Source organism: Ctenopharyngodon idella, chromosome 7 (assembly GCF_019924925.1).
Source record: "Ctenopharyngodon idella isolate HZGC_01 chromosome 7, HZGC01, whole genome shotgun sequence".
NCBI classification, from domain to species: Eukaryota; Metazoa; Chordata; class Actinopteri; order Cypriniformes; family Xenocyprididae; genus Ctenopharyngodon; species Ctenopharyngodon idella.
This window is the reverse complement of record NC_067226.1, coordinates 2,796,919-2,811,723: the sequence shown is the minus strand read 5'-3', so window position 1 is coordinate 2,811,723 and position 14,805 is coordinate 2,796,919. Positions and strand designations below refer to the sequence as shown.

The following is a 14,805-nucleotide window of genomic DNA, read 5'->3' as shown; positions in this document are numbered from 1 at the left end:
GAGGAACATTGTTTTTAAAGTATTCCACAATCTTTTTACGCACTCTTTCACAGCTCTGCCCATCTTTACTTCTGAGAGACTCTGCCTCTCTAAGACATCCCTTTTATAGCTAATCATGTTCAGACCTGATATCAATTAACTTAATTAGTTGCTAGATGTTCTCCCAGCTGAATCTTTTCAAAATTTCTTGCTTTTTCAGCCATTTGTTGCCCCCATGCCAACTTTTTTGAGACCTGAAGCAGGAATCAAATTTGAAATGAGCTCATTTAGTGGATAAAAGTGTAAAAATTCTCAGTTTAAACATTTGTTATGTTATCTATGTTCTATTGTGAATAAAATATTGGCTCATGTGATTTGAAAGTCTTTTAGTTTTAATTTTATTCAAATTTAAAAAAAAACGTCCCAACATTTCCGGAACTCGGGTTGTATTTGCATGAATAATGTCTTCTGTTAATGTCTTCTATTGAACTATGATTGCTTTATATATGTCATGGGGTAAATATCATCATCAACATTGATCTGAATTTCAGTATTGATTAAGTTATCAGATTATGGGAAAAGGAAGTGACCCCATTAGTGATCTCTAATGAGAAACCAGATAGTGATGGCATAGGTTGTCAAGATGTTCCTCCCTTGAGTTATTCTGCTTTCACTAACAACATGGATCACTGTCATTAAATATTAAATATTCATTAAGCTCTAAAAACCTGACATATTGAAATTAAGGCATTATCCTTTCATGCAGAGTATCACATCTAATAAACAACTTCCAGAATGCTGTTGGGGCATACTTGGAGGATTTTAATAACTAAACAGAATTTTTGAAAAACAAAGAAAGCCATAAATGAATAAGCAAGACTCCAAAGCAAAAATGAGAACATGCATGGTGAGGATGGTTGTTTGTGTGCTAAGGCAGCTCTTTGAAGTGAATGCTGGTCAACACATCTGGCGTCTATTGAATAAAGCTGTTGTTTGTTGAATTGTCTGTAGTGTGCATGTGTGTCTCCATATCACTACTGTTAGTGTTTAAGGATGTATGTGGTCACTTTACAATGTATAGCATTGTTACTTCATCGTATATTTACTGTGTATAAATACAAACACAAAGGTCTGAGCATCAAGAATCAACACATCAAAAAGTGTGAACATCAAAGAGATCAGCTTTCTTTTCCCTTCACAGAATATGACTGCAAACATCAAAGGGGTATACTGTGGTTCCTAGGTGATGTAAAACAGACTTGCATGTGGTTAACAATTAAAATATTTAGCCATCATTTTAGAAATCATGTTTAAAACACATCCAGACACCCTTGAGACTAAGTGGCAAAGGAAGTTGTTACTGTTGTTAAGCAGATAGAGGCAAGAAGGAAAGAATTAGAAGTGAATGATTGATTTTCACATTATAGTTTATTACAAGGGTTTATAAAATTACCAAGTACATTTAAGAATCACTGTAACAAAAAAGAAGGGAAAAACATTCATATTTGAACTAAGTGAAATGTGGATTTGTAAAAAGGAATAAAATATATGTACAGACAAACTCAACAATCAGAACATGTAGTCAAATGGCACTCAAAATAAACATACCTCGCAAGTGCTTCTGTTTATTAATATTAACTAAATGCAATGATAATAATGATAACCAAAAATTATAATTATTACAATAAGATAAAACCATATTAACATTTAAACACAGTGTACAATATAGTATAACTGAAATCCATATCATTCTAAATAGAACAGTATTTACCAACAGACTTTACTTATACTAGAACTCTATTCTGAAATATAACAAAAATAGCACTTAAAATAAGATTTATTACAATAATAATAATATTAATAGCAAGAATATTAGGATATTAGACAATGCAAATATGCTTTACCCATGGCTTTCTAATAGGTGAAATCCCTCTTGCACTCACAACATTTGCTTAGAAATAGCAAAACTGTAGCTGAAGGTAGCGATCTACTCTCTGTTAGAAAATGGTACACTGAAAGCAGCAGACATTATTTTAATTCATCCATTCATTAATTCATAAAAAAGATCAGTGGCATATTTTATCAAAGAAAAGTCCTTTGCATGGCCTGTAGAGGAAGTGAAAGAAGAACCCGTGTTGGGTTGCTCATTTCAACCAGAGTCCTTTTGCCTCTCTCTCAACTGCCTTTAAAGTCCCTTCAGAGGCATCTCAAGAAAACTCTCCTGATTGGTGGTTTATAGTGTGAATGACTGATGATTGTCCACTCTGTTCCACCATCATCTACTGTATGTTCAGTAAAATTTCTTCATATATTGATGTGGAGCAGCAGAGGTCAGTTGGCACTCTGCTCCATCATATAAATAAAAAGCGACTCCCAAAGCAGCATATACAACAGTTTACGACAGACTTTTTTCTTTGCTTTTTTCATAAATGTCTTCAGATATAAATTTTGCAGCAGGAATGAGTCCCTCATTCCCTCTATAGCTTGTTTTGAGAGCCTGCACAGGTTAATTTTCTCTCATAGTCTCTCTCTAGTTATATATCTCTCTTCATCACCTCCTTTTCACGCTCTCTTAAAAAGAATATTATGAATTGTCTCTTATGTACAGAGCATGTATAACAAGTACTGGGTTAGTCTGAAAGCTCCTTCTGTACTGCTAACACACCTGAGTAAATTACACAGTCCTCCCATTCATTCTAGTTTACACTGCCTACTCTAACTGCTAATACCTTAGCTGAATAACAACCTGTCCACGCACGCAAACAGGCACACGCACACATTTGCACGAGAAAAACATGTAGTGTATTTACACACACACACACACACACACAAACCACACATACTGTATATACATATAAATGAACTCACCATCCAGACACTCGCACACAAAAACAAAACTACTCATCTCAAACGATTTCAAGACTGATTCCTCCAGAGCCATCCTGCACTGGTTAAAGCAGAACTGGCCATACCCTGTGAAATTTACATCGGCTTATATGACTGTCTCTTTAACCCTTCTTTTCTGAAACCTTCCTCTTGTGCTCTCCTGATAGAGCACAAGCAATACGTTCAGTTAAATTTATATATTTATGATATACTTCTTTACAAATGATAGACTATACATTTTTGGCAAATGAGAGTCTTTTACAGAATTTCAGGTGACAGCTCAAAATATGAAGTCTGTTACTTCTCAGTCTGTCACACGGTGGCATCCAACATGTCGTTCGGCTTGGCCATGATCTGGTTCTGGTTGGAGTCGAGGCCGAAGAATTTTACACGAAGGCCATCAGTAGGGTGTACCACAGGGACCGAAATCAAGCGCGGGAATGTCCGCGTGGCCAGCTCAAAGCGACTACCTCCAGCGAGCTCCACGGCCAGGAGTTTGAGGAAAAGAGTGGCAAGCTGCTTGCCGAGGCAGGAGCGAACGCCACCACCGAAGGGCAGGTAGTGGAAGCGGCCCTCACGATCCTCACTACGCTCTGGGCTGAACCGGTCTGGGTCAAAGGCCTCCACGTCCTTGAATACAGCTGAGGTGTCGTGGGTGTCGCGGATGCTGTACATGACACTCCAACCTTTAGGTACCTGTACACCCTGAAAGACGGACAAAAAGGAGGTTAGAAGCAGTGTTGTTACTGTTAAAGGTGCAGCAAGCAATTCCTGAGAAATGCTGTTGATATTTGAAATCACCAAAACAAACACGCCCCTACCCAAAAGGATCACACCCCCATCTTGATAGCTCCGCCCCCAAATTCACAAACAGGCTATGGAGCACAGGCACCTCCCCCCTCATGATTGGACACGCCCCTTACTGCTGATTGGCTACAAGTGTGTTTGGCCGCACAGTCTGATTCACTTTCAACAGCATTTCTCAGAAATCCACCTTTACCTAAAACTAACGCTAAACTATTAAAAAATAAATATAAATGAAAAACTTAAAAATTTGACTAACTGAAATGAAACAAGTTTAAATTTACTAAAACTAAAATTAATATAAATTAAAGATAAATAGAAATATTTATTTATTTATTATTAAAAAAAAATGACGGGGACAAAACCAAATTAATAAAAGTTTAAATAAAATGAAAACTGACAAAATAAAAATAAGCTAATAATAAGCTAATTCAAAATATTAATAAATACTAGTGCTGTCAAATAGATTAATAAATTAAAGTTTGTAAATATATGTGTGTGTATATATATATATACATATACTGTATGTACACACACATACATATATATTTACAAACTTATGTTTACGATTAATCGCGATTAATCGTTTTAACGGCACTAATAAATACTATAATAGTATATAAATAATACTAAAATAACCATGGTTAGAATGATAAAATAGATGAGCAACGATAGGATTAACAACAATACAAAATGTTAAAAACATAGTTCACCCAAAAAAGGACATCATTTACTCATACTAATGTCGTTCCAAACCTGTATGACTTTCTTCTCTGGTACACTGTGGTCTAAACAACTCTGGACTTTCATTGTATGGACACAAACCACTGAGATATTTTTCAAAACATCTTTTTATGTTTCCCGCAGAAAAAAGTAAGTCATACATGTTTGGAAAGACATAAGTGTAAGTAAATGATGAGCGAATTTTAATTTTGGGGTGAAAGTAGCTGCAAATGCATAACAACTCACATCCAGCTCAAAGGTCTGCGTGGCAATGCGGTAACCTCCGGACACGGGGGCAAAGAGACGCAGGACCTCTTTGATCACACAGTCCAGGTACTTGAGGCTAATGATGCTGTCCAAACGCAGTTCACCCTGGCACAGACAGCCGTCATGCAGCAGGCCGCAACTCCGCAGCTCCTCCCGCAGCTTCTCCAGCACAGGAGGGTGTTTCAACAGTTGCATGATCAGAGATGTGCTGGCGCTGGCTGTTGTGGCAAAAGCAGCGAAGATCAGCTCAATTGTGGACTCCTGATGGAGAAAGAGAGAAATTGATGTAACTCAAGTAAATGTTATATATGGACACTATTTGAAGACATTTGACACTTCTGGCACTTTGACATCTATTACTGATGAACTGTAAAAAAAAATGTTCAGGATTCTGATGATTAGAAAGTTAAAAAATAAAATCTGAAATTGAAGAGGCCTACATATATATACATATATATATATATATATATAGTATCGTCTCTAGTCATGCAGCCACTTCACTGCAGTCTGACTTTTTCTGAATTCTTAGGATGGATGGAGCTTCTTTATTTCCTTTCTTTCCTTCTCTCTTCTTTTTTCTTTGAGGTTTGGCAGCCATCTTACACAGGTTTCTTTTTTCTCTCTTCTCTCTCTCCCTCCCTTTTTAACTGCTTGCCAGTGAGTTGGTGTTGACAGGCCTGGGAGCCACTCCTGCCGCCACTGTCTGAGGAGACTACACATGTACCTTAGAAAAGAAAAAAGCTAAAACCTCTGAGCTGAGTGGTATAACCAGGTAGCAATAGCCTACAGGGAAGCATTTATTGACTATTATCTGTGTCATTAAATGTCTGTCATCCCGGTTTGAGCATGACACGAGAACTGAGCAGGAGAGAGATGAGAACTAAAGAGAGCAGTCAGTGGGTAAAGTGTGCTGTCAGACAGTCACTGTTAGCCTCTCAAAATCAAAGTGTTGACTTCCTTTTTTGCTTTAATATGTAATTAAGTAATCACAAGTTGACCTCTCACTGAAAACCAAATCTTTTGGTGAAAAGAAAATGATTAGTAGAAAGAGATTGGAAGGCTGACTGTGTGGTGAAATCCATGAACATTTTTATGGAAATGTAATGTAGCATTAAAAAGACATGATCAAAACACAGATTGTCTTGAAATGTGTCTCTGTTTGGTGATATATTATCTCTGTTTTAGTAAGACAGCACATGTCAAATATGCTGACTAGACGGCTACTCATTTTTTAACACAGGCTCTGTTCCAGCATCTAATGCTTGCTTTCTACTGCCTTCTTATGCAGCTACCTTCTGAGAAAGTAGCCCAACAGAAGTGAAACACTCTTTAGTGACTGATTTGAAATACACTACATGCAGTACAACCGTCTTAACAGACACTGGCACACAACACAAATAGCGCTTAGAAGGCAAAGTGCACAAGAGGAGCTCAAATTTGATTCCAATGGAATTTGACATTAGTATGTTGCTAAGTTAATGACAGGAAGAAAAAAAATCTGACTGATGGAACAATTCATGAACAGGTTTCAGTATCATAATGCTGTACATTTATATTTCTCTCACCTCACAGTAACTGATTAAGTTTTTTCACTGTTTTAAATATCGTGATTTTTAATAATTTTGTTGATTACTGTTTGGAAGAGACTTCACAAAGGAAAGTGTGCATATAAGGCCTTAAAATGTTGTCTTGCTAGGCAGCCTACAAGATTTTGGAACAAAGCTATAGTGGATCAGTAGCTATATTTCCATCCAATGTTGCAAACTGTGCGCAAAATTAGAATATTACATAAAACATTTGTGAAAGAAGCATCACAAAAGCAAAGTCACTTCCTGGAAAACTGGCACAAAATACCTGTAATAAAAATGGAAGTTGCTGCAATCAGGAAAGCCACTGTGGCTCTTTTTTATGAATGATTTGCGCCTAAGAGCGCGGAGATAAAATCATTCATGCGAGTTTCTTGTCGCACATCGAGTGATTTATTTGGTAAATGTGTTTCCATTATAGTTTATGCACATATTGGATAAAAAAGAGTATCCGCCTTAATTGAGCCCATACGTTTTTAGGCACATTTTTAGAATTTATGCGCATCTTGTCGTTTCCATCTTGCGTTTTTTTATACAATATCCCAAAATGCACAAAAAATAGGTGGATGGAAACATAGATAATGGTGCTTTGCTCACCTTCAGCTCCTGCATTGTAAGCTCTGTGTTGTTCTCCTTGGCGCTTTCTAGAAGCACATCAAGAGCATCGGTGTAATCTTTCCCCTGTGTGTGGAGTGGTTTCTCTCTGATGGCTTTTTCTATGCTTTTCTGGAGTGAGTCTCTTGCACGAATACCCTGCAAACACAAGTTCATTAGTTTATTAGATGTTAGAAGTTTATTAGTACTGATCTATCGCTGTGTACCTAATACACAGAGACAATCTAACCCATTCCTCTATTTTCAAGTAATTTAGACAATACATATTGACATTTTACCTTCCTATAACCACTAAACGGCAGGTCGATGGGAAGGCTAAAAACGTTCTCCACAAAATCCTGGAATGTTTGGAAAAGACAGCGCATCTCCTCTTCAGAAACGCGGAAACCCAGGAGCACACGTATGGCCATGTGGAAGGAGAGCCGCTGGGACTCACGGTACACGTTGATGGGCTCAGGATTGGAGCTCCACACCCGCAGGTTTTCCTGAATGACCTGCTGGATCTTGGGCAAGTAGCTCTCCAGAGCCTCATGACTGAAGACTTTAGCAAAGATCTGAGAAACACAATTGAAAGTGAGGTCAGTCTGCTGTTTTGCAAAATGTAATAGAGAACAAATATGACATGATAAATAGTTTTGCAATCAGTTGTTGGTTTTATAAAATAATAGATATAAATCCCATTTTAGCTCAAAACTGGATCTGATCTTCATAAGAAGGATGTATTTAACTTAAGACATTTAGAAAATGATCTAATTGGCCCATGAGAGCAGTGGAAGGGATCAGCTTCCAAAAACATGCAGGTTTAGGAACCTGTCCAGATATGTGACACTATCTGATAACAGACATATTGTTCCAAAAGCGTTAAACATTTGTTTTTGACTTAGGCTTATGAACCTGCATTGCTGAACTACATGTCCCACAATGCAGCTGGCCCATGAATCACATCACCCATCACAAAACAGCACATCTGTGCTCTACAGGCAAGAAATGTCAAGAAAATATTATCCTGAAGCCACAGTCGGGACTTAAAGGCCAAGCTTATTTGTCTAACAGAATGAAGCATGAAACATTCTTATTAATTCTGAAGTCCTCACTATTTTTGACCTTTTCATACTCTTAACTGCCACTCACCTACCTCCACCTCTCTCTCAGAATATCTGAGAGAGTTTCCCTCTGCATCAGCAGTGAGGGTGAAAGGCAAAGGTAAGATTTTCCTGGCCACAGCAGCGCATTTCTAATGTGCCTCAGTTGTGCTGGTTTGTTTAGTGAAATAACATCCATGTTCCACGACTAACAATAGCACTTTTTATATGCCATCTCATTCCAAATACCTCGTCTCCGCCCCGCTTTTTTCCAGTAGTAAAGGGAAGGGGGCGGAGGCTTGTGTGTCCTCCTCCTGTCTCTCCTCACGTCTGACTTTCTCTTGCCAAGGCCCATTTCTTCAGCTCTCCTTTCTGTGCTGTTCTTCTCAGACACACTTATTCATCTATAACTCTAACAATTAACTGGCTGTAAGTAGTTATTAAAATCCTATTTCACAGCAGTTTACACTTTGTTTTCAGTGCCCTTCTCCCTGTATATAAAACATCCAGTGATCTGTACATTACTAACATCTAGCTAATCACAGCGGTCTACATGTGTGGAGGAAAAAAAGAGTGGCTTCAAGCATGTTTGCATCACACATCTCTCAGCTACTACCCATACATTAATATAGAAATACTACACCATATTTGTACTGCTTATTGGTTTGGGATTTTTTAAAGGTTACTATTTTCCTATTGCGATTCTCTGCGTCGTAGACAGACGTCAGTCAAGCTCCACTAATGCCAGTCCCCATTATACAGGATTTAGAACACTACTGGAAAAAAAACAGCCGCCTGTCTTCATTACAAAACGTGACTTCTTGTACTGCACTTTCCACACACATACACACACGGCCTTTTAAAACTCCCCCACCCTAATAATTTCCATATGTCTTAAATTATATGAAACTGCTCAAAGCTGCTGGTTTGACCAGAATGTAAAGACCTCTTTATTCTCTCCCCCAAACCATTCACTTTCTTTACACTTCTCTCTACTTTTCCAATCTCTCTCTCTTTCTCTCTCTCTCGCTCTCTCTTTTCTCTCTCTCTCTCCCCCGCTGACTAAAACAAAATCTCTCATTCACAGGGAGAGTGCTTTGTGTAGGCAGGTGAGCGCAGAATTAAGATCCTGTGCCCTCTACTGGCCAACCTAATAAATTCAAAGCCTTACCAAATCCACTGTTTGATAGGTCTACTGCGCTCTGGCTACTTCATGAAGTCTGATTTGGTCATATCTAACATTACTCAGTGAACTGTTGTGCATCTTGTTAGTGACCAGCGCTTAGATAAAGACACGGAATAACTTTCATTAGGAATTTCCATTAACACAAAGCCAGTTTAACATCAAATATAACTTAAATTATATCACTAGCTACATACAGAGCTCTTGGAGCTATTTAGATCCAATGACTGCAGTCTCTAGTACATGTAAATGTGTAGCAGTTGTCTTCAAATGGACATTTTACAGTGCATTCTCTTCTTTCCCAAACCTCATGCCTAGAACGGGACGTCCCAGAGGGCTTAGGGACAGAACATGTCTGGCTTGTTGATGAAAGTACCCATCCAGTCAAAAATATAGACTGTACATTGCTGTACATCTCCAGAGAGGTTGAAAAACAAATGAAAATACACTTATGACATTAGTGTGCAAAGTGGGACATTGGTTGAAGGGAGTCCATAAGGCAGTCTTTGTCCATCTGAAGCTGGCTGACTAATTAGCAGTCATTAGGGGGCTTGTGTGAGGCCCTGGACCTGGAGGATTAACCAGACTGATTACACCCCGCTGACCCTTCAATGGAACAGGTGTGTGAGGTGAAACTCAAGCCTCCAAGTGACTGAAAAAAAGCTATTTTGTCCCCAGACAATGGGCTGGATTTGAGGAGAAGCTAGTTATGAGCGTAATCCTCCATGTGGTCATTGTGAGCAGACTGCATTGTGGGTATCTGTCTCCAAATCTGGACCTATAGATGGAAGACTATTTCCATTTGACCTGATCTTGTTTCTTTCACCCCATCTCTCGTTCTTACTCTCTGTTTTGTCCTTTCACTAATTCAAAACATTTTTCATTGGCAAGACAGGGAAATGGAGCACACAAAAACCATCTATTAGGAGATAAGGATGGTTCCCACACATAATAAAACTACATCTGAGTAGTAAACAACTAGATATGGACCTTTCTCCTTTTGCGGTGGATGTCTCCTATAGAGTTGGCCAGACTGTTGGGACCCAATAGAGTGCTGGTGCTTTGGGGCCAGTCCACAGTGACCAGGCTGTGCTCTCCCATCAGAACCTTACGCACATTCTCTGCCCCCGTCACCCGGATCAGCGGCCGCCCGAGTAGGTGGGTCTTGAATACGTTCCCATACTTCTGCCTCCTTGATGCATGGAAACCTGCACCCTGAAAAAGAGAAGCAATATAATATTAACAATATTCTTAATATTATGATTTTAGTACGTATGAAACATATGGTGTCACCATATTTTTTGTCACATTGTCACTGTGCTTTTTCTGCCAACCACAGCCGTCAGTTTTCTACCATAAACTGAAAAGCGTTTTTACCTTTGTAGTTCCAATTGAATGATTAACCTTTAGCCTTGCAAAAACCTTTAAAATTGAACACAACACTGTAGGCTAAGGGGTTTCCGTCTGAATATTACAGCTGTAATGAGGTGTTAGTGCTAATAGGCATTTGAAATGAAGGGTGTTAGCCTTGTGAGATTAGCACTCTTGTTTGTTTTTGTATTGTAAGGGCATATGGGTAACGTTCACAGCATTCTTTATGCAGTTGGGTTAGCTTTAGCTAAGAAAGGGCTCAGGCTTATCCTTCAGGATCAGAGCCTTCGCTGAGAGAAGTGATCTAATGAGTATATTAGCATTAGCTCTAAGAAGTTGGCATGTCTGAATGTGCTAATCAGCAAGGAATCCGGTACATATACTGAAAACTTTCACCTTTGACCCCTTCACCTCTTTGATTTAAGAACAAGTAAAGTGATTACCACAAACATCTGAATGGGATGTTTAAAGGCCCACTGAAGTGCCTTGAAACGCACAGCATTATTGAATGTGTTAATGTAATTTCCACTGAAACAGGAAGAAAGGGTGTGACATATCGAGCAGCTCCTACTGTTTTTAAAATAGCCAAAAGCGTTTTTGTTTAAATCATAGCTTGGCCAGAGCCATTGAGCTTGGCAAAGCCGCATTTGACAGCTTATATCAGCCACAGTTTAATAGATTGCCCATTTAGATTTAATATGAAACTGTTACTAAAGCAAAACAGTGAACATAGCCATGCTAAGGATGTGTAGTTTAAAAAGTGTGTAATTTATGTTGGTGCTATCTTTTCTACTCGTCAGTGCTGTTTCTAATGCCGAGTCTGTCTAACCATTTCTCCTCCTAATCTCCTCAATATTGCTTTAAAATATAGCATTCTGTATCCAAATGGGTCCGATACGTTTTGTGGTTTGTGCCGACTTGCGCATGTGATCCGCTCTGTGATATCCTGATTCCCGTCTCTAGGCTGGAGCAGACTGTGTGCGAGCTGTGGCGGTTTGCGTGATATTAATGTGAAATCAGACTTAATTCGCACCAATAGAAAGCATATTTACACTGCCTGAAACATTCCCTATTCTCTATAAAGTGCATTATGTGCCATTTATCATATAGAATTGTGTGAACAAGTGACCGATTTCAGCCACATCTTCAGTGTCTATTTATAGTGTAGGGGGTGGGATGCTTCAGATTCTAGAGAGATTCTAGAGAGATTCTAGAGAGATTGGACAGAAAATCTGATCAGAAGCTGAAGTGCAGAGTAATGTCATCAAAATCCTTGATCCAAATTGGCAGAAGTGAGAGTTTTGAACGCTTATATCTTCTAAATGCGAATTTTGTCATTGTTTTGGAGCACGCTAGCTTATAGATAACCTTAAGGCTAACATATGCATACTAAAAGTCAAAAAAATACATTTTGATTTCATGGGGACTTTAAGTGTTACAGCAACACACTTCAGGCTTTCTCAGGGCAAGAGACATGAACCTGAATGGTGTCACATGCCCACGTTTTAAGTGTAGCCAGACCATCTACCTGACTGAAATGGCACAACAATGTTGATGCTGTATGTACATAATTAAGTGCACTATTTTACACAATGCTAAAGTAAAACTAATTTATAGTCATTATGTCCATTCAAGTTCACTTCAGCAGAGTTACAAACATGGTAAAACTCTTAGCTTTGGAGTGAGTTGCTCCGTAATACACACAGAGTAATTGTCTCTAGCCCTCGAGACTTCTGCTGAGCACATAAAGACGGCCTGTAACCTCTCAGCCTCACACACACATACTGACCCCATGGCAGGAAGTGGCAGTAGAGCTGTTTGCTCCCCTTGCCACCCTCCCCTTACCAAATTTTGTGACCAGTTTCATCAAGCACACTCCAACACTCACACTCTTATTTTCAGGGATAAATTTAGCAGCATGCAAGGCTTTTTTCCAGAAAGTAGTCTGAATACACTTCACCTCAGCATGCTATGTGCATACTTCTGTGTGTTAATGCCTGTTCAATTCAAATGTGAAACAAATAGCCAACAAGAGTATTCAAACCAAAAACACTAAAGCAAATGGCATAGTATCACAGAGGGGAAAGTATGGAGCCCCGCACATGACATGCAAGAAAAAAAATTAAATCGTGTGCACGATTTACTATTTCGTTCCCTCGATTTATAAATCGTGCGCACGTTTTAGTAAATCGAGGGAATTAATTAATAAATCGTGCGCACGATTTAGCCTACTATTTTTTTCCTGCATGTCATGTCCAGGGCTCCGTAGAAAAGGAATTGAGCAAATGCAGTTAAAATCCAGTTAGCCTCTGCTGGTAAATGTCGTAACAACACCATTCTGCAAGCAAAAGGCATCTATCTGCTTTCTACATTAATGGGCATTCAAAAGTAGCTGTGTATATTCTGATGTTTTTATTTTATTTTATTTTTTTACCTTTCATGACATTTACGGCTCAGGTGTTCAGAACTGAGAACCCATGAGTAAAGATGGTGGAATTCAAATAGTATATTTCAAAATATGTGTATGAACAGAGAAGCTCATGTCACACTCACTTTCCCACCATCTCCTGGTCTCAAATATAAGGGACAAGCCCTGTGCATACTGCTGCTTTAACTCTGAAGGCAAGCACTTCCCAACATCCTTCCTGCGTGCCATCAGTCCAGTAGCCAATCTCTCTGGATAATCGCAAATAAGCATCCCACCCCTTTTTGTGTATTCGTGGTCTGAGGCTGGGTTTCTCACCTCTATATATAAACAAATAAACAGATTAGTTCATGAATGATGTCTTGGCCTTGAACTTTTTTATAACATATGCCGGCAAATAATAAAGAACGTAAATGTACGTGTATCTTCTGAAATGCATTGCATTCTAATTATTTTTTCTAAACATCTATTCACGAGTTCACATATACATATAATTAGATAGAGTAAAGTAATGCGTATTTGGCATGCTGTCCGGGGAGAGGGCTCCGAGCTCGGAATTTTGGCCCGAACCCAGAGTACTCCCCCTGGATGTGGTAATAATAGATAGAACAAGAAGAGAGGAGGGCGGTGGAAGGATGCTGATAAACTGTCAACGAACAGAGGTAAGTCTGCCATATATATACCTCTTGTTGTTGGTTGATTAGTTGAATGCTTTCCACTTGTGTTAATTAGGTTAATTATCTGCACCTACTCCTCCCGAATTTTGTTAATAAAACATCATATAATGCAAAAACGTCTGTCAGATGCAATCCAAACATCTGCTTTAGTTCTCCATATTGACTTCACTTGCTTAATCTTACCCATGCTCTTATACTCTCTTCTCACCTTTGACCTTGGCTGACTAACTCAACTAACACCTCCATATTGTCAGAGACCTAAAATGACAACCTTAGCTGGCTGAGATCTCTGAAGACTTAGAAAATGTCTTATGACCTGCATGGCACCTCAACCCTTAAAATCCTATAACAAATTATAGGCTCAATTAAATAGTGAGATTATGAGATCAAACTAACACGATATATGCACACTGAGGTTAGACAAGGTCAGACAAAAGGGGATTAAGTCTCACTTTTTCAACTGCCAAAGTTTAACCAGACCTGGCTGAACATGTGGGAGAAAATATGGCTGTAAATTCTGCAGTGGTGGACAACTTAAACCATATTTCACACTTTCACACTTCTCTTTCTCAGTTTTTACAATTTTTCCAGCAAATAACTGTTTGGGTTTTACAGTTTTGGCGGGATTATATCATATCCAAAGCCTTTTTTGGTTCCTCATCGGGAGGAGGTGAAAGAATTCCAGATTCTAGAATCATAACCGACCAGTCGGAACATCAGAAAAACAAGTTTTAGTCAGTAAGAAACGGTTTTAGGTTGTTTTTCTAAAACAGTATGACCGGAGTTTCCCCCAGAGAAACTCTGACCATGGCCAAACAGACACATGGCATCCCGGGACCTCGCCAGGTGTTAGACAGGGGGCACAGCCACTGCGTGAGCAGTGTGTGGGGTGAGAGAAATAGTCGCTGGCCAGCTCACAGCCAGGCTATACTTAAAGACACTGAGGATTTCACATATCAGGTGAGTGTGAGGGCAAGAGGTAATGCTGACATGAACAACCACATGCACACACACACATCCAAAAGCAATGCAGGGGAAGAGGGGGGAAAATAAATGTAGTATCTTTCACCACATGGTGAGAACTGAGTGTGTGTGATGATGGATGATTGTGTGTGAGTATGTGTGTGCTCACCTCCCGGCAGTGGGACCAGTCAGTATGAGAGAGAGAAAGGAGCCGTTTTCAACCTGACAGACCCAGGACAAGGCC

General features: G+C 39.1%; 1 protein-coding gene across 3 annotated transcripts in view; it reads right to left on the bottom strand.

The window, feature by feature from the left end:
• Nucleotides 1–1,388: 1,388 nt before the first annotated feature.
• LOC127515263 (cytochrome P450 26B1) overlaps nucleotides 1,389–14,805 on the bottom strand; it is a 35,732-nt gene continuing 22,315 nt past the window's right edge. For all 3 annotated transcript variants that reach the window (XM_051898700.1, XM_051898698.1, XM_051898699.1), the window contains 5 exons: nucleotides 10,116–10,340; nucleotides 7,139–7,414; nucleotides 6,843–6,998; nucleotides 4,639–4,920; nucleotides 1,389–3,570 (listed from right to left, as the gene is read on the bottom strand). In XM_051898700.1, coding sequence (XP_051754660.1) covers nucleotides 3,178–3,570; nucleotides 4,639–4,920; nucleotides 6,843–6,998; nucleotides 7,139–7,414; nucleotides 10,116–10,340 — 1,332 coding nt within the window. In that variant the 3' untranslated portion in view covers nucleotides 1,389–3,177. The remainder of the gene's footprint in view (nucleotides 3,571–4,638; nucleotides 4,921–6,842; nucleotides 6,999–7,138; nucleotides 7,415–10,115; nucleotides 10,341–14,805) is intronic.